We start from the raw sequence: 20,763 nt of genomic DNA, 5'->3' as shown, positions 1-20,763 counted from the left end.
AAGTACAATAATAATAAAGTACTCTCGTTTGTCTCACGATGTGGTGACTTGTGATGTAGATCGCGACGTTTCGACTGCATACTGCTGGTCTGTTACGAGACGCCTCATCACCAACGTGTACAGGAAGCCTACGCACACTGATCAGTACTTAGCGTATGATTCCCACCACCCCCAATCAGTAAAACGCGGTATTGTGAAGTGCCTCTACGAGCGCGCCAAACGTCTCGTAACAAAACCCTCTGAGAAGAAACACCTGTCTTCTGTTCTTGTCTCTAATGGTTACCCTCTTTCTTTCTTGCAGAAAATCACCAAAACCAGGAAACTGAGTAGCAGTGCTGAGCCCATGATCGAGTACAAGTACCAAAGGCCTATCGGTATGTACTTTAAGTAGGATTATTAAAGTGTACAACCCCTATCCGAACAACGTCGCCGCTGCCTATAGCAACAAGGCATACGCGCTGTTTTCAAGTCGGAAACTACATTAAAAAATTAAGATCACATCTAGATCTAGTACGATGGAAAGACGCTCGACTTGCCCGTACCCAGACCTCCGCCGTTTCAGAACACTGGACACAACCCGCTTTGGAACGAAGTAAAAGTTTATTGATCGTGATCCTCATTGGTACATACGCAGGGTCAAAGAGGTGATTCACATAAGACTTCACCCTAACAACATCAACAGGGATAGTGGAACAGAAATTCCGGAAGCATGGATGCCCACGATCAAGAAACGCAACAACAGGAGAACCGTACGACATCGGACCGCCGAAGGAACAACACACCGAAACGGCGAAGATTGAAATGCACCAATCACAGCTGCTGAAAACCACCAACCAATCACAGCGGAGCATCCTGACAAAAGGTGACGCTTAACCAGTCGACCTCATCGCCTGATGATGACTAGGAGTATGTAGTCGCGATCTACATCACAAGTGACCACATAGTGAGACAAACGAGAATACTTTATTATTATGGTCTGAAGGTGTTTTCGTTCAGTTAGACAGCTAGTTACCTTGCGAGACTATAATTTCTGACCCTTGGGTAAAAGAAAAGGCGAACAAGGAGTCCGCTACTAGATTGTGGATGAAGCCTCAGGCATGCATCCTAAAACGCTAGTCTAAAACGTGTTCATATACATTTTTCTCGTGGTTTATCGTTGTGAATTACTTCAGCAAAATAGTGGGGAATTACTATGAAACAAAAGCAATCTGGGAGTAAACTATTGAGTACTGCGAGTAGCCAAGCGGTCGATGTGGACCTTGATGATGTCCAGGAACGTTCCGCACGGTCCACCCGGAAGTTCACTCTCTTATCCTCCCTTCCCGCCCTTCCACGTTCCGATTAGGACTGGTACCTAGTACGATTTGCATCTCATTTAAGCTCATTTACGCTTGCACCGTCTCGCAGCCACATCCCGTACTTGGCTTTCCTAGTGAATGCAGTGAAGATAACCGAGAAAGACTTCGATCATCGCAAGGTAAGGCAACCTTTATCAAGAGCTACAGTTTAGTTATGCTGTGTGCCTGAGCCGTATCGAAGCAGCAAAATGGCAAATGACAATAATTTCAGCCCTGATGGCCCCCAACTGTACGCTAAACGGATACTGTGTTAGGCTGCGTAGCTTTATGTCTACCGGGAGAAGTGGTCTTCCATATTGCCAGATGGTTGCCTATCAGGGCACGCATCAACTTCAAGGTACTTCTCCTCACGTTTAGGGCGTTACACGGCCTCGCGCCTCAGTATCTACAGTCCTTAATAAGTGTCAAGTCATCATGCTATAATCTCGATATAATCTCAGGGTTCTAATACTTTACTCCTAGCTATGCCATCAGTGAAATCGAAGGCCACTCTAGGAGATCGGGCATTCGCCGTCGCAGCGCCGTCATTGTGGAACTCTCTGCCTAGTGAGCTTCGCTCAATCACTTAGACATGCATATACTTAACAGAGATTTTAATAATACTTTCGCTAATTATTTATCAATTAGTTTTTACCATATTGTATATATTTTTTAATGTATTAATAGTCCTTGCCATATTTTTAGCTGGATATTTATCGATTTCTCGTATTTATAACTTAAGAATGCGCATCTGATCATAGTCATGTTAAGATGCGCACAAGAAATGAATAAATTATTATGACTAAATTATTAGATGTATTTGGTAAAAGTGAATCCACAAAACGTGACATGTTAAACGTGTATTATGCGGGGAAAATAAAGCACAGGCGGTTAACCTGCGAAATAATAAATAATGTGTAACACAGATTACAAGTCCTTTCTTTTTCAGTGCAAGCTGTATAAAAATACAGATATGAATTCCGGATTAGTTCAAGAAAAATCTCCAGTTTGCTATTTGCAAATGAAACAGCAAACAGTTTATATTCTACTTCCTTGCCCCGCTCGACCAAATATAAAACATTAATCATGTAATACGCAACCACTTTATGGGGTGTGTCAACACGAGCCGTGTATAACCCTCATTATTATGTCTTATCAATCAAAATTACATAGAATTATCAAGAATGTCTGCGCAAAATAACAAAAACTAAAAATACAACTGAACAATAACTGGCAGTGTACGCAATAGCATTGTGACAAAGTGTCACATAACACCCAAAGGAGGTTACCATGGTAAATACATTTATTGCATAGGAACGAAGGGGCTCCCCCTTGAAAAAATAATTAACATTACAATGCATAAATCGTCTCGCACACATAGAGAACATTTGCTGCTCAAGGGGAGCATCACGGGCCGCGTTTCCATAAACGATTGTGATAAGTTTGTCTTTTTTATCTTGCTTTTTGTTTCTTTGTAGTTTCTATCAAGGTCTTTTGAGAATAGAATGCGCGCTTTAACTAGACCGTATCATACACTTTCGAAACCCATCGAAAAAATCAGAAATTTGCATAATGATTACTGTAAGCTCGGTTGCACACAAACAAGTTTTCTTGAAAGGTTTGTCTGGTTTTGATTCGACAGGTTTGTCAAGAAAAACGTGCTCGTCTGGAACTACCCTAAGCACCCCTTTATTTCCAAGATTAAATTTTTTGTAAATTTAGCGGTTGTACCTAATAAAGGACCAGTCATTATTTATTGTCTGATGGGCGGCGGGGGATTTTGCGGGGGTTTTACATTTGATTTCGGAACGAGTGAAACGGGGGATTACTCTGAAACTGTTGAGCGAAAAGGGAAGTGGGGTACAGGAATTTAACGTTTTCTTTAAATTGCTCCTTGTTACTGTAAGTGTACCTCAAACATGCACGTTCATCTTGCATGAAGCTCAGCATAAGACTGAACAAAACACAATTCCCTTGGAGGAAATTTTGCTGCTATACAACGTTTCCGTTGAGGTATAAATGTTTCAGAATTGCTGGACTCCTCAGAGGAATCGCAATCAAGCTTTCGACGCTGTCCTGAGAGGTCGCCTCCTTTATAAGAGCAAGAACGTCTCAAAGGCCTGCTTTTAACTTAAATCCAGCAGCCACACAGAGGTTCGAGATGCAGACGTCCTCACAAGTTTCTGTATGCTTCCTATAGTTGCAGATGGTATTGCCACAGGTGCCAGTTTCTCCATCCCCCCCCGCCCCCTCCAAAGTAATCTCTTTTCTTTCATTTTTTATTTTTTCGATTTCCCTCTCAATTTTCTTTTCTTTCCTTCACGAATTGCTCTTTGCTTCATGAAAACCCGAGAATCATCCGTGAAGTACTCTCCCTGAAATGACCGCAATGTCCGAATGAGTGCCAACGCCAAAATGATTCGAAGTCCCAAATTTTTCCACTCTCACCTCAAAGTGATTCTAAAACATTGTATGAACTTACGAATGAATCTGAAGCGCGAGAAAAGGGACTTTGAAAAATTTAATTTTGGATTCTGCAGAACAATTGCATCTTATTTCAGATGAAAAAAGTGGTCTGGTTAAACGATGCTCTGAATGGTGAATGAGTATAACCAGTAACGTGCAGGCATGAAATACAAGTATGTCCGCCCTAATATCCGGTTAGTACGCTTCTTCGCCTTTGATCGTTGATCGCTCTACAATATAGTTAAATTCAATCCAAATCCTACCAGCCACAACTTGTAAGCGGCTTGCATTAAGGAGCAAGTGAGGATAGAGTAATTTTTAGATGACCATAACTGGTCAAAAGCAGTCTTATCTCAAGTCTGCTACCTACTGAACGATCAAAACATGTGTTTTGCATAACGCATATATTGTTGGCTTAAAGATGGAACTTATAAAAGGAATAATAGGTACGTGTGAAAAGAAACGTGTTTTACATATCACGCATATTTTGGTGAGAGGATAAATAGATACGTGCCTCGCCTCATAAAGTCAGAAGAGAAGGCAACCAGAATTGTAAGTAGTTTTCTTGTATCCCTTGGCTTTTCTTGTAGTTAGTTGTGTTTTGGAAAACTTTGTAACTTATGTTATTTTCTTTCCTTTGTAGTTTGACAACGTAAAACATAGACTTATTAAACTCAGTATTTGTCCAAAAATCAGTTTCCTCGAAGTCTCTTCCGAAGGGATACTCATATATCCAATTCAACATGACCAAATACTTTGATTATAACATGTGCAACTGAAAACGACAAGGAACAAAAAGTTCGCACTGGAGAAATGACAAACTAATTTTACAGAGAAATACATCTTAGACAAATGTTTATCACCACAGTTTGCGTTTTGTTTTTATTGAAGTTGAAATTGCCGAAGACAAAGAATTTTTATGATGATGTTGATCTAGAAGTACTTGGTTTGTTCACATCTTGCACCGATGAAGCTTGCTTAGGAGGCCTGTTAATCTCTAAATGATTTGTTGGAGAAGCTGAAAAGGCAGTTTTAGAGTTTTTGTCATTGAAATCCTAAACATCAACAAAAACATTTGTCATGTTGATACTCTTATTACCTCTTAAAATTTCACTTGTTGCCTACAGTTTCAATTTATCAACTATGTCTTGGGGCGAATCCAGGGGGTGCCCTGAGGTTCACCTGACACTCCTTTGGGTTGAAAATCTCTTTTTATTCAATGTTAATCCCTATGGAGGGGACACTCTCTCTGTTAGTTACTTCTAAGGCAGTGTGGCCCAGTGGTTAGGGCGCTTGCCTTGAGATCGGGAGATCCCGGGTTCAAGACCCGCTCTGACCACTCGCTGAATTTGTTCCTGGTAGTCCCTGGTTCAACTTCTCAGCTGCACTTGTAAATAGCCAACTGGTTTGCCTCCGGCCAGTTGGGATTCTTAAGAGTTGTTGTTGTTGTTGTGTTCTGTTGTTTCGTTGATTGTTTCATTGGCCCTGAAAAGCCCCTATGGGGAGCGGTCAATTAAGTATGTATTGTATTGTACTTCTTATAATGGAATACCCCCTTCTTGTGAACCTTTATCTGCCCCTGTTGTAAAATGTCATGTGACCAGATAGGTAAAATGCTCATGGCTTTGGTACTAATTACTGTTAGCTCTTTGTCATATTTTTGATGACATAATTCTAAATCATGTTTTATTGATATTAAATCAGTCCTTAAAAGAAATGAGTATCACCGTTGGTGAGACATAAGTGGTATTTGAATCTTTAAGTCAGCTTGCTCACAAAAAAATTAGATTCCACCCCCCCCTGCTTTTAATGTAGAAATTTACATGTTACACCCCTTCGTTAAGCTATGAGTTTACATGGTGCCCCCCCCCCCCCTCCAGTTTTACAGCTTACCCCCCCCCCTCCTGATAATTATTGCACAGTCCCTAATATGCTATTTTAGACAGTCAGGTAAAACAATTTTACTGTTGTCAGCTGAACAATGAGGACTGAAGTTACGATATAAAACCTAATAATCATGGCAATCGCTACTGATTATAGTAAATGAAGATTGCGACCACAGATTTGACAAATCGGCGCTTCAGTTGATGTTTACCTGATACAAATGTGGCTTGACTGCGGGACCGACTGTAATTCAATTCAGTTATGAGTGGTTATCTTTTGAAACAGGTTAGCCTGGTTAGCCGGAAGTTTCACAATAACCGGTCAACTAATATGCAGGCAGGAGAGGGAGGAAAGCAAATTTTTGACAGACAAGGATGGAAGGCGTCTGGGAAGCGATGAATATGAAAACAAAATTTATCAAACCCAAAAACTAGCTTGGGATAGCATTTTCTTTCAGTTTCCCGCTGAGAATCACGAAAGGGGATGCTTTCACAGTCTACCAAAAGAAATTGTCCAGGATATATACTGAAGTAATAACAATAATAATAATTTACCAACATTGGGAGCCAGATCATTTTGAGCAGCAGCTCTGGAATGGCCTACCTGTGGAGCTTTGTCAAGCAACATCAGGCTTCTCTACGCAATTGCTAAAATTGCGTCCATAACTGATCATAGCTTTACTTGATTTCATATCTGCAGTTCAGTATATGATTCATTTCATATATCATTTCGTTCATCAACATTAAATCTCGACTTAAGACTTATCTTTTTATAATTTATAACTTTATTTTATTTTTATAGTGATTGTAAAGCGCTATTTATCAGAATATGTAAATATGCGCTATATAAATTGTAAGCATCTTTCCCTTGGGATGGTTTAATAAGAGCTTACCAGCAGACCTAAGATTCGATTTTATGCTAATGAGATCACTAAGATAAGTTGGTCAAGGCCATAAATACATTTAAAAGTCAAAAGTAAAATCTTATAATCAATACGCAAACTCCGGAAACCGGCAGCCAGTGCAGTTCATAAAGCGCCGGTGTAATGTGAGAAAACTGAAGCCAAGAATAAGTGTGGCTGCTACGTTTTGTACACACTGTAATTTAGCGATCAGCGCCTTTGGTAAGCCGAACAATAAACCGTTAAAATAGTCAAGACGGCTGGTTATAAAAGCATGAACCAAAAGTTAAAGAATCCCTCGATAGGTATTTCTTAACACGTTTCAAGTTATGTGAATGGTAAAATGTCGCATTACAAGCCTTGTTTATGTGATGAGTCATACTTAAGTTGGGTTAAGGTTTGTAACACATGAGCTTGGGCTGATACGATTGTTGCCCACAGCAATGGAACACGAATCTAATTTATCAGCCTGTTGTCGAGTGCCGACCAAAAAAAACTCAGTTTTACCATCATTGATAATCATGCAACCGATCTTGAATCATCCGTTTCCTCGCCACGTCAATTGACTTTTCCATAGCTTTTATAGCATCAGCTTGAGCAGTGCTGTCGAGTGGTTTTAAACTCAGATACAACTACGTATCATCCGCGAAACAATGAGCATCAGGAAGATAATGTTCCGCGATCTTAAACAGCTTGGAGGCATATATTATAAATAACAGAGGCCCTAAACATGAGCCTTGAGGTACTCCGCAGCCCAAGCGAAAAGGACGAGAAAGAACCCCATGTACAGAAACGCGCTGACTTCTATCAGACAAGTACGATCTAAGCCAATTCAGAGCAGTCCCACGTATGCCAACCTCGTCAGGTAGCCTCTAAAAGTATTTGATGATCAACGGTGTCAAAGGCAGAACACAAATCCAATAAAATTAACAAAGTGACGTTTTGAGAGTTCATCTTAAACAAAATATCATTCATCACCTTGATAAGTGCAGTTTCAGTGCTATGGAATTGCCTATAAGAAGATTGAAGCACAGGAAAGATAGCATTTGAAACCCTGTGATCATAAACTTGATTAAAAACAACTTTTTCAGTCTACTTGAATACGTATTGTAAGTTACTAACTGGTCGGTAATTTTTATACAGCAAATCCAATCCAGGTTTACTCAAGACAGGATTAAATAAGCCCACATTTCCAATCATCCGCAAATTCTCCAGAATTGAGCGACAGGTTGATCATTTTAGTAAATACTGGTAATAGCACATCAGCACAGCTGATTACTATAGGTGTTGATATCGGATCAAACATGCAGCTTTTCTTCGGAGAGCAGCCAATCAACTTACTAACTGCGCTTTCAGTTAAAGGGATGAAGCTGTCCAGTTTTGTAGTTGATGAAATATTCACATAGTCAAAATTTGAATCATGCAAACAATCAGCTAATCTGTCTAATTTGGCATTGATGGCTTTAATCTTTTCAACAAAGAAGCTACCCATTTCGTTGGCTAAAACCAACTTGTCATGCACTAGTCGGTGGAAAAGGTATCTCATGACCTTGATTTAGCAACCTCTTTGTTGCCGAGAATAGGTTCCTTTGATTGGAGCTATTTTCAGCAATAAAGTCTGAGAACTTACGACGGACTTCATTCATCATGTAAGTTGGAAAATTCCTCCTCATTTTGAACTCGAGGAAATCACGGACATATCGAGGTCGACGCCATTTATCTTTCCACTCTCCGCCTTTCCCTAGCTCCTTGACTCCCTAATATCTTCATTAAACCAAGGTACGAAAGGCCTCCCTATGATAAACTTAGTGACAAGTGGAGCATGACGATCAAGAGCCACAGATAATGTAGAATTGTAACATAGAATTGTAACATAATTGATGGAATTATTAATTACACTGCAGAAGAAAACCTTACAGGACTATTACTCCTCTTAGACTTTGAGAAAGCTTTCAACACCGTGGAATGGAACTTTATTCAAAAAACACTTGGAATGTTTGGCTTTGGCTCGTCTTTTGACGAATGGATCAACATGTGCCATAACAAAATCGAAAGTTGTGTCTTGCTTGAATAATGGTTGGTCTACTGATTTTTTTAAGCTGCAAAGGGGACTGAGTTAGACAAGGCTGCCCCCTTTCGCCTTAATTCTTTATTCTCTGTGTGGAAGTTCTTGCCGGAAAAATCCGAAAAACCAAAAGTATAAAAGGAATAATGATATCCCAAAACGAGGTTAAAATTAGCCATTATGCCGACGATACCACCCTTTTTCTTGATGGATCAAAAGAATCTCTCTTATTTATCAGCTTTACAAATCCTGGAAAATTTTAGAAAGATGTCGGGCCTAAAAAAACAGAAGCTCTATGGATTGGAGTATACAAGGAAAGTGAAAGTGATGTGATCTTATGCCCTGAAAAAAACCTAGAATGGATTAAACATAAAGGAAAGGCTTTAGGGGTTTGGTTTTGCACAAACCCCAAAGAAATGCTGGAGGCAAACTATGCAGACAAATTAGCTAAAATCAGCAACTGTTTGGCATGTTGGGAATTACGAAGGCTAACTCTTCTAGGTAAGATTACAGTACTCAAGAGCCTGATAGTGTCTCAACTGGTTTATATTCTTTCACCGTTACCAAAAAATCAAAAAGTGTTGGAGGAAGTCAATTCTCGGTTTTTCAAATGTCTATGGAACGATAAGGGGGATAAGATCAAACGGAATATAATGACTAGCGAGTACTCTGAAGGTGGTCTAAAAATGATAGACTTAATATCATTTAATAAGGCTTTGAAATCCTCTTGGGTTAAAAAATACCTTGACCCAGAAAATCACGGAAAATGGAAGCATTTGCCCGGGCATTTGCAGAGGCAACCTGAATAAGCAGGATACGTACAAATACGTAACTGCAACACACACATTTACCACGGAAATTTTACATCTATGACCTGAAATAAGTTACGAACGAAATGTGAATTCTCTTAGCCATTTCCTTTCTTTGCCACTATGGCACAATTCTCTTATACGAATATACAATAAACCCGTTTTCTACCAATCATGGTACTCTAAAGGTATTCGAAATGTCGCAGACCTACTAAAAGATCGCATTTTTTTCTTTCCTTACATAAACTAAAACACCGCTTTAACGTGAAAGCAAATTTTCTTACTATACTCAGCCTTCAGTCTTCTCTACAATCGTTAACAGAAAAATACAAAGACAATCAATGCGCCGGCGTCTGTGAAAGCTTCCTTGAAAGACTCTTTAAAACCCAAAAAGGCCAATAAAGTCGTCTATCAAAAGCTGGTTTCGATGAAGCAGGTATGGCCTACTCAGAATCAAGAAAAATGGATTGCCGATTGCAAACTCTAACGGGACAACCTGATTGATTGGACAGCGGTCTATTTATCACCATTTAAATGTACTAAAGTAGCTAATTATTTTTTAGTTTAAACTGTTGCATCGTCGTCTTGCTACAAACTCTTTTCTTAAGAAAATAGGAATAAAAGAAACTGATCTGTGTACTTTCTACAAATTTGAAGAGGAAAGTTTAATCCATCTTTTCTGGTATTGCAGAGTCATTTCGCAATTTAGGCAAGGCTTTAGGCAGTGGATGATGATCAATCATGAATTCGTAGAAAATGAACTTACACCTGAAATGGTATTGGGCTTAGAACCTTCTCTTTCCAGCAAGAAGACCTCCTGTCTTGCTCTCATTGCCAGATATTTTATTTGGATGTACAAAACACAGGAAAAGCCTCTTGAACTGGGAAATTTCAAATCTTTTGCAGCAACCTTTGTTTCGCCTCCTTTTAATGTGCCCCATGCCTCGGATGTCTTCCGTCCATTTAGCTATAAATCACGGAGAACTGATCTACAACCAAAATTGTGAGACGTACGACGAATGCCAAGTAGTTCAGCACGGGCGTATGTTATAACTCGACTATTCGTATACAGATCCAAGACATTCAGTAGATTTCCATGTCGATTTCGCCTCTTCAAATTGTTTTGAATTTGAAGTCTCCGGACCAGGATTAATTGAAATGTCTCCAAAAATTGTAATGTCTAGAGGTGGATCATGACCAGGAATTAGCAGAGATGTATATCCGTGCTTTGTCCAAGATACCAAAGGAACCTTGGCGCGATGATATCCAAAGCAAGTATGGAATTCAGAACTGCAAAGATGGCCATTTCTATTGTTCCAAAGCTAACTACATTAGGATCAGCTTGGAAACGTTTGGCAATAATTTGGGGGTATAGTTTAATGCAGAGGCAATCTAGGTTTCATTTTAAGGATCGGCATCATTTCGGGATAAAATAAAGTATCTTGTTAAAAAGAAATTACATACCAGACGAAGTAGTTTCAAAGCGTCCACCATCTGACTGTTCTTAAACCAATGAGCATGTGTTTAAGCCACTACCCATCCTGAGCGGTAGAGAACTAATTTTGTCAGCAAAGAAACGGTTTTGTGGATGCGATTATTGAGAAATGCAGTTGCCCTGAGTAAGATTCATTTACGTTGCTTGTTAATCCCCTTCAATACCAATCCGAAATCTTAGTCGATATAATGTTATGCATTCCACTCAATTTATAATCTTAGGCTCATAACGGTTCCCGGCCAGCCTCTACCCGCACCCACACCGTCCTTTCGCCAAGTTTTCATTGGGAGTAGGGATGGCGTAGTGGTGAGAGCACTCGCCTTCCACCCGGCCGTGGTGGGGGTTCGATTCCCAGTCTTGTGGGTTGAGTTTGTTGTTAGTTCTCGTCCTTGCTCCGAGAACTTTTTCTCCCGGTACTTTGGCTTTTCCTCCTCCCCAAACACCAACATTTCCAAATTCCTGTTCTATTTTGATAGCACCTTGTGTGTTGAATACATTGACGCTCAAATAAAGCGACTTAATTTATTTTTCTTTCTTTCAAAAAGTGTGTTACATAGCCATGCCGTCCACGAGCAGCTCTAGGGCATTCGTGCAACTGACTTCCCAAGAAGAAGGAAATTGGCTTTCTCTGGGACGTGCCTTAACATCAGTCCTCTGTCAAGGCCTTCGCGCATTCATTAAGCAAGAAGTGGAAACTTTCTATAAGAATGTGACAGCTGCTACTGCAGCCCCGCCTGCTGGACCCTGCACCTGCGTCTTTGATCCAAGAAGGAAAAAGAACCAGTATCATGACATGACCAACTGTGCCTGGGCAAAAATCCTTCAAGCGGTTCACCTCGGCAACAGGCCTAATTGGAAGCAAAGTGACTCCACCAAATGGCTAGACCCAAATATTGGACCATGGGAGATAGCCAAGCTTTTCCTCCCTGATATTGGGGCGCACACCATCATGGAGAGCGTCGAGGATATGGAAATCACCGGTATTCTTAACTTAATGTTCTGGTGCAATCACTTCAATGTTCAGCGGCCACTTATAAATGATGTTCGGGACATCCGAAACACCAAATGGGCACACGTACCGAAGTTGGAGTTGTCCGAAGCGGAAAAGAAGGCTGCATTCGAAACAATTGAGAAACTTCTCCAAGATCCAGAACTGGCTGGAGATGCTGGCGCTCAGAGAGCTATACAAGATATTGTGACCCTTAAGTCTTCATCCGATGTGCACATATTCAAAGCTGAAGTTCTCTCTCACTACGAGGAAGCGATTCGCAATGATGTGACGAGCCTTCAAAGTGAGTTGAAGACGCTGAAAAAGGAATCCAAGAAAAATGAGAAACAACGAAGTCGCGTGGAAGGGCGACTACGTAAGTTGCAAAAAGCCTTAGAGAAGCTTAAGGTAGAGAAAAGAGCTTCGGTGTCTCTATCATGTGTTGTGTTAATTCGTGTGATAACCTTCATAAGTTTCTTGACCGGAAGTGCCAAAGGCATACAACGAAAATTGGTTACCAACTGGCTGATACTGGTGCTCCTTTTTTGTCTCCCTGGCATTTTGGATCACAACTCATACAAGGATGGTAAGCCTACACAATGTTCTTATTTTTTGACATTCGAGAGTTTGAAGCAACATTCGTTTGTTAGCGTATTTAAACAACGTGAAATTGTCGTGGGATGTTGACTCGGATGGGAAGTCTATACTGTTTTCCATCCTGTTTTCGTATCAAATGAGAGGTAGTGAGACGAGGAGGCGGTAAGAGCCTCAACATTTAAAAGTCCGGCTTTTTGTTAAGTGTCGTCGGGATATAATGCTGCTCCCTAGCTCGGCTACGCTCTCGCTTCTGGTAACCTTTCCTACACTTACCCAAGTTTACCCTATTTATCTGTTCTAACTTATAGCTCATACAGTTAAAATTGATACTAATATTAAATTGCCTATCACCCTTACCCAGTGACAATGAATTCCGATAATTTAAGTCTACCAAAGACATTATATGAAGAAATAAATCTTATTCGTGTCCTTTGCCTTCTTTTTATCAGAAGATTAAATCCCCCAAAATGGCTCATTTTCCGTCATTTTAATTTCAAAAGGGAGCAATCGAAAGACTGGGAACTAACTAGCTTGTGAAGTCAACCTGGTATCTCATCCTCTCTCATCATAAGATTAATGGCTTGTCTCAGAGTCAGATTGACTTTCAGACGTTTTGTCAGCTAGGGGTGATAGGCTTTTAATTTTAAAGAGTGCAATTTAATATTTCTATATTTCAGGATGTCCCATGGAAGAAAACATTTTTTCATTCGACACGAAAGAGTTTAACTTGACGGATTACTTGGCTGTTGCTCGAGAGAACTTCATCGGCCGTCGATGGTTGTTTCAGGAGATAGAGAATGCGTTCAACCCTGCATTCCAGCATGTGCCTGGTGTTTTAGTGATCGGTGACCCGGGTGCTGGAAAGTCTGCCTTGTCAGCTCAGCTGGTGTGTTCCCGGACGTCAAGTCGAACCATTCACGACCATGTATTAGGATACCACCTCTGCAAACATTCGGATAAAAATACACAGAACGCAGGGAAGTTTGTTCGTAACTTGGCGCAGATGATAGCTAGTAGCCTACCAGAGTATGGCTATATCGTCACTAATAGTTCCTTCATTCAACGTTCACTGAGCACTGACTGTGTCACTACTCAAGATCCTGTTGGGTGCTTCGAACAAGCAATATTAACACCCTTAAGAAGCTTGACGAATGAACCGAAAGAGAACTGGTATATCGTCATTGATGCCCTAGACGAATGCCTCACTCAAAGTGAAACAAGTCACAGTATTGTGTATTTGCTCAACAACAAACTGCCTCGATTTCCGTTGTGGCTGAAGCTGGTGATGACCTCTCGTAATGAGTCAAGTGTTTCGTTAAATTCAAACAGCATAACGAAGCTAATCATTGATCCCGAAGACAACAGAAACATGAAAGATATCGAACTCTTTTTGAACACAAAGTTTTATCAAGATGGCCCTTTCCTTTACCGAATAAAGAGCTTGTTTGGCTACAACAGCACAGAAAACACTACAAAGTTGATTTCTGCCCTCTTGAGAAAAAGTCAGGGAAATTTCTTGTTTGTAAAGGAAATGCTTCATCACTGGGAGACGTCCAAGGCAGGAAAAGGAGATCCATATGTACTACCCGAAACCCTGGGAGGATTATACAACAGCTACTTTGAACGATTGTATAATCGGCCGGAGCAGTTCCAACCTATTCGACGAGTGCTGGAATTACTGGTGGCAACATTTCATCCCATGTCGCTGAAGGAAATTTACGACGTTCTGAGAATGAGGGAGGTACATCTGGATGAGGACTATGATTTTAGAGATAGAATGAAAGAATTGGGTCACTTTCTGAGATATGGAAAGAATGACACGGTGACATTGTATCATTTGTCGTTAACAGAATGGCTTACAAGCGAAAGAAATAGAAATAGTCCATTTTACGTTAGCAAAAAGAGGGGACACGAAGTGTTTTGCGAATTCTACTTTAGCTTAATTGCGGGTGGAGACAAGACTGCATTGGCAAAGCACATTCTTACCTTGGCACAGCACATTGCTTACGGTGGCTGGAAGGAAGCCTATGTTAACGAATTTCTCAGATTTCCTTCTCAGGTTGTCAATTCTTCAGACCCCGAAAGTAACAGGACTTTGTTACACCTTGCAGCTACAATAAATAGCACAGATGTTTTGGAGCTGTTATTACGTCATTTTAGCTGTATTGATTGCGTCGATAATCGTGGAATAACACCAGCATTTCTGGCAGCAGAGCATGGTCTTGTACACAATCTGGCGTTCATGGTGAAAAGAGGAGCCAGAGTGAACCGTAAGACCAAGTCACTAGTATCCATTTACGAAATGCAAGAAACCATAGAAGACACTGTATCAGATCAGTGTGGGAAAAGCGATCCTATGTCCTTTCCAGTTCTTTATTCGAAATCAAAACTTTTGTCGTCCACAATGCTTCACGCAGCAGCTCATGGAGGACATTTGGAAGTAGTTTCCTTTCTTCTTGACAACGGGGCTTTCATTTCGACAGTTGATGGTGTTCATCTGACGGCGCTTCAGATAGCCGCTGAGCACGGACATTTGGGGGTTGTTAAAGCGTTACACCAAGCAGGTGCAGTTCCAGATCAAAAAGCTCTTCATCATGCAGCAGCAAACAACAGGTTGGAAGTTGTAAGGTACCTTTTGCAAATGGGTGTGCAAGATCGATGCATGAGATGCGATGGCTCTTTCTACTGGCTGGAAGCAAAACACCGTTTGCAAAGCCGAACCAAAGTATTTCGAACGATAGTACTTCGTGTAAATAAAAGTTGCCTCAGCGATGATACGGAACTCAGACATCTAAAGGACGGCTGCTTTGAACGAGAGGAAAACACCAATGTCAAGTTTGGGGAGCTTTTTGACGACAAACATTTAATTTTTTGCGAAACTGCCCTACATGCAGCTGTCTCGACAGGGCAAATAGCGGTAATCAAGGAACTACTCTCCAAGGGTACGGGAGCATTGGCGTGTACGGATTATACAGGAAGGACTCTCTTGCATGAAGCTGTTCGTAAAAATAACAGTGAAATAGTAAAGTTACTGCTCATGAAAGACCACACAATGATACATAAAACATGCAATCACTGGCAAAGCTTGCGAGAAGACAGTGAGAAGGTGTCATTGACATTGAATCATGACGAAGCTATGGAATACCACGGAGATATCTGTCATTGTGGATATACCCCACTTCATCTAGCTGCTCGGTATGGGTACTGGAAAATCGGACTTGATCTTATACTTGAAGGGGCAGATAAGGAAGCTCGAGACTGCTTCGGAGCGACACCTCTTCATCTGGCAGCTTGTCATAATCAAAGAGACTTTGTAATTCTCCTCATGCTTAAAAATGCTGATATCAACAGTAGGAGTTCCAATGGATCGACGCCACTCCACAGCGCTGCAGCATGTGCTGCCGTTGAGGTCATCCAACTACTTCTGTACTATGGAGCAAATATTACGGCAGTTGATAAAAGCGGCCTCTCGTCACTGCATTATTCAATTCTTTACGTACATCCAAGCCAGCTTGATCGGGAAATAATCTGGAATGAGACTAGTGCCGGAGGTGCCCTTCATCTATTAAAGATTGACCGGAGAGGCCGTCTAGCTCGTTTTTATGAAGACGACAGCCTTCTTAAAAACACAGAACATTATAGATGGTTAGATACATTTATCGATTTGATTTTGCATGGTTCCGACGTAGATGCGGTTGACACAGATGGTCGATCATCATTGCATCTGGCAGCTAAAAATGGTTTGGCCGATGCCGTCAATGTTCTCCTGCAAAGGAAAGCGAATTTTGAAATACGTGATAAACTTGGTAAAACACCACTGGAAATAGCGGTGGAAAATTCCACAGTAGAATCTAAACCTATTAAGTTCATTCATGGCGAGAGTTTTGATCAGCTAAAATGGCAGTTACGTGATCATGAGATGGTCGTCCACCTTCTTCTCTCATCTGGTGCTTCCTTCAAAAAATGCAGCCGTAATGGCACAAGCTTGTTACAACATGCTTTTGCAAACAACCAACCATACATTGCTCAACTTTTAGTGCTGAAAGGAGCCAGTACCAATTGCAAGGATAATCAAGGAAGGACCCCGTTCATAGCATTTCTCCATAATGGTGGCGACTGGGCTAACTTTCCCTTTAAAAACGTGAATAAGTCGGTTAAAATAAAATGTGGCACGCCATTTAAGTTATCTGAGCTTCATTTGCTCTGCTATTTGCCGCCGAAGGTAGAAGATGATAACTTCTTTCAACGCGCTATCTGTGACCATAAAACGTGCTCATCGAAGAAGAGTCCTTTTCTTGAGGCTATTGAGAGCAATAGATTAAAGTACAAAGTCATCGACTCTTGCCTGGATGCCGAAGGATTTACACCCCTTCACAGGGCTGCACAAGGGGCCAATATAGTGGCTGTTCGTAGCCTCATTAAACATGGTGCAAACCTTTCCTTAGTGACTCCACATGGATATGATGCACTGACGCTGGCTGTTCTGCATTCCGGAGGTAATATATGGCCAACCCTTTTCGGAAATGAGACAATGTTAGAAAAGGACATGGCCTCTACAGTAGCGATTGAGCTTCTTCGCCATGCGATGAAAACGCGCGGTTTTCAGGTTGTTTGTGACTACAATAAACCCGAGCTCACTCTCTATCATTTAGCAGCGTCTCGAGGGCTAGTAAAGTTTATACAAGCGATCCTTAAAGAAAAGGGACAGCATCAAATTGACGTGAATTGTTCTAACAGTGATGGCATTACCCCCCTTTACTTGGCGAAAGTATTCAGCTTTCAAGTCACAAAAGGAGATTTTAATCCATGGAAAGAAGTTGTAAGGATAATCGAAAGTCATGGAGGCAAAATGTCATTTCCAAGTAGAGAATCTGAACTTATCACTATCTATAACAGGTTGCACGGTTGGATTCCTAAAATCATTGATGTCAAACTAAGGCCTGACGTCCACAGTTTTGTTGTTGGACTTCCATCTACATTTGAGTACTGGAAGAACAATTCAGTTTATTGTAGCCCTCACAGCATTCAAGAGAAACGTTTCCAGGTTGGTTTTCCTTCGTCGCTGGGGATCATTCAGGAAGAGCTTCTGCGTCAGCTGGAATTAGTAAACCGAAGAGGTTTTGTTCAAATCGTGTCCTTGGCCTTAGAAGACATTAAGTTGTGTCAGTCTAAAGCAAAAAGTGAATATTCCTTATTGAAAACTATAAGCCTCTTAAGTAAATATGAATCTAAAGTCTTAGCGAGCAGTGAATTCTCGAATCCATCTTACCACTCTTATCGAGCCCTTTTGTCCATTCTACCAATCAGATTGTATTATTTCATGAGGATGTGGCACAAAGAGGTATTTGAGAATTTTGCTTGTACTAAGATGGTGTCTGGTATGTATCGACCATATTTCGTGGATGACAGACAACTGAAGCGACTCATAGCACGGTATGAAAAAAGTATTCCAATCTGGTATTTAGGTCACATTTGTTTATCATTTGAGATTGCTTTCAACTTTCATCGATCGTATTATTTAAGAAACAATACCAATTTGGAGTTTGCCATGCTATACTACAATTATCCACTCTTTATAAAAGGGCGAATTAAATGGGCAGTTGATCAATTAGGCGTCCAAACTGATTCATGGCCATTCGAATTTCTTGTTAAGGTTTCCTTAGGGCTTTACCAAAAGTATGATTATTTAAACGTTCTTAACGTTGGGTTAGAACCAAAAACTCGTGTTCCGCTTCTTTCTGACAAGATGGGACAGATACTTCAGCAAGCAAGAGAAAGGTACAATGCATCTATGTACAAAAGAGATAACTGACGAGATTGCTTTCAAATGTATGTCTTTAGGCTACTGGTATATATAACTGTTAAATAAATTTTAAATCTATGATTTTCTGGGGTATTAAGTACCTAGCCCCAACTGTAAAAGGCTGTAAAAGTTTAATTTTTTTTATCGTTAGATTGTAATTAGTGCATGGACTATCGTAACAGAAACATTGAGGTACATATATACACGTATGCAGGTTAACTTCCAAATACACGACTACCACATCGACCCAAAAGCCTCCTATAAAAAAGAAATGGGCATATTTATACTAAAAAAAACCCAATCCAATTTTGACTGATTGAAGTTTTCTCCAACTCAAGCTACATTTTAAATTGCACTTGTAAACGAGCAGCAATTTATCTCTGCGATATCGCGGGGATTTCGAACAAAAATTGGATATATATTTGGGGCTTTTGACGTATTGACGCCCTTAATTACGTGGCGAAAAACTTCACAACTGTGATTCAATTGGAGGCAGTTCTAAATAAGTGGTTATCACTAAAATGACTAAAAAAGATTCAGCAGCTCAATAAAAATAAATTAAGAAGACGAAACTGTGTCAGAAAACACAAAAGACTTTGTAAACTTTGCTAAATCGTTTTCAAATCCTCAAAAAAAAAGAGAAAAGCAAGAAACAGAACAGAAAGAGTGAAAAGGCCAAAATGAAAATAATCGAAAGGTGTTTAACGCCGGAGAAAGTGTGTGAATTCTGGGAGACAACAAGCATCCATGTCTAATACAACCAACCTGAATCGGATGGTCTATATCATAGACGATCCGAGTCGGGCCGAGTTGACCCGTCTTGGCTAATACAAGTCGTGTCACCGGAAGTCAGGTCGCACGAAAGACAAAGTAACTAGAGGCTACGTTGGCCTTCACTCGGCCTTCCAAGAGGCAATCGGAAATTGCAATTTGATACATCACTGATTCACCTACATGGTTGTAATATTATGACAAAGTTAGCATAACGAGATATGAATTCCTTTCCATCTTTTATTTCTACTATGGCATCTTAATTAGAAGAGATTTGTATATAACTTCACTATAAAACATTGCGATAAAATATTAAACATGGTAAAAAAACGTAAAAAAGTTAAAATGCGACGTTTCAACTTAACTTAAGTCATTATCAAGCAATGAGAATAAAAATTAAAAGGTCGAAAACGAAGCACTGGAAAACAAAGAAAGAAGTACGAAGCACCCAAAAGATCGAAAACGAAGGACCCTAAGTCGAAAACGAAGCACTCAAATTCAAAATCGAAAACGAAGCACCCTATTTTATATTGGAAGAACGCTTCGAACAGAGGCAAAACCAAATTTCTTATTGTTGAGTAGGAAAAAAATCAACTTTTCACTACAGAGGAGTTTTGTTTTTCGTTTATATCAGATAATTCATAAAATCGATCATTTTTTCGGTGGTTTCCTACTACATCCTTTTGAGTTTCGAAAATTCTTTACAACACCAGTAACATTTCCGAGCTACGTTTATATAAAGTCTGCTACGAGCCTAGAAGGCCCATCAGGCCGGCGCTTATCTCCTTTTACTGTAGCATGAAGCGACTAGGAGTATTTCTACTCCCCCCTGGATGGGATGCTAGTCCATCGCAGGGTTACCCCCAGCATTAAATTCGCCCGTACCCATTCATACACCTGGGTGGAGAGAGGCACCGTGAGAGTAAGAGTCTCTTGCCCAAGAACACAAAACAATGTCCCCGGTCAGGACCCGAACCCGGACTACTGGATCCGGAGTCGAGCACACTAACCATGAGGCCACCGCGCCTCCCGCTGCGTTTGTATACATTTGTTTAACTTGCACACGTGCAGTGATGACCCCCTCTCTCATAGAACACTTACGTGGTCAACACGAATGGTTGAGCAACTCACCCATAATGTGGAGATAACTCCGATGAGGTGATAGAACCCTCTCCTCGTAAACAGAACCTAAAACTGCAGAATTTTTACGGTTCTTGCAAGTCGTTCCGATAACGCTAACACTCTTGCTATTTATTTTGGTAGTAGCCATTTTTTTTTTGTTTCAATTTAAACATTTTTGTCCTCATTCTCTTTCGATCAGGATCTGTCCTTCATTTATGGTGGAAATTAGTAAACAAATTGACTAACCTACGGAAGCTACGAAAGCTCTTAAGGGACATCTTAGTTTTTTTTTCTAAATCTGTTTTTGTTTTTTTGTTCTTAAAATCGAAGTTAAGTTTTGCGAACATCGGAGTTTGGCCCCGCGTTTTGCATACTACCATTTATTTTCGTTGAATTCACTTGTGCTTAATTTCATCTTTTTTTAATTTGCCAATGAGTTTTTTCCACGGAAAATAAGAATTAGTGGTTCAGTGAAAACACGAAAAAAATTACCGTGGTGAAATGTCTCAGTTCACTTTATGTGCT

At 40.4% G+C, this 20,763-nt stretch overlaps 1 protein-coding gene across 2 annotated transcripts in view; it reads left to right on the top strand.

Moving 5' to 3' along the window:
• The first annotated feature begins 1,397 nt into the window (after positions 1 to 1,397).
• Positions 1,398 to 20,763, top strand: part of LOC138047558 (uncharacterized) — a 20,595-nt gene continuing 1,229 nt past the window's right edge. Inside the window, exons 1-3 of one of the 2 annotated variants that reach the window (XM_068894460.1) lie at positions 1,407 to 1,477; positions 11,503 to 12,531; positions 13,220 to 20,763. The exon at positions 13,220 to 20,763 is cut by the window's right edge and continues 1,229 nt beyond it. In XM_068894460.1, the coding sequence (XP_068750561.1) occupies positions 11,517 to 12,531; positions 13,220 to 18,354 (6,150 nt within the window). In that variant the 5' untranslated portion in view covers positions 1,407 to 1,477; positions 11,503 to 11,516 and the 3' untranslated portion in view covers positions 18,355 to 20,763. Of the gene's footprint in view, positions 1,478 to 1,820; positions 2,201 to 11,502; positions 12,532 to 13,219 lie in introns of those variants that run through there. The other variant, XR_011131873.1, reaches the window with a different exon arrangement.

The sequence above is a fragment of the Montipora capricornis genome, chromosome 4 (genome assembly GCF_036669925.1).
Source record: "Montipora capricornis isolate CH-2021 chromosome 4, ASM3666992v2, whole genome shotgun sequence".
Taxonomy (NCBI): domain Eukaryota; kingdom Metazoa; phylum Cnidaria; class Anthozoa; order Scleractinia; family Acroporidae; genus Montipora; species Montipora capricornis.
Note: the sequence above shows the minus strand (reverse complement) of the source record. Positions and strands in the feature narration are given on the sequence as shown.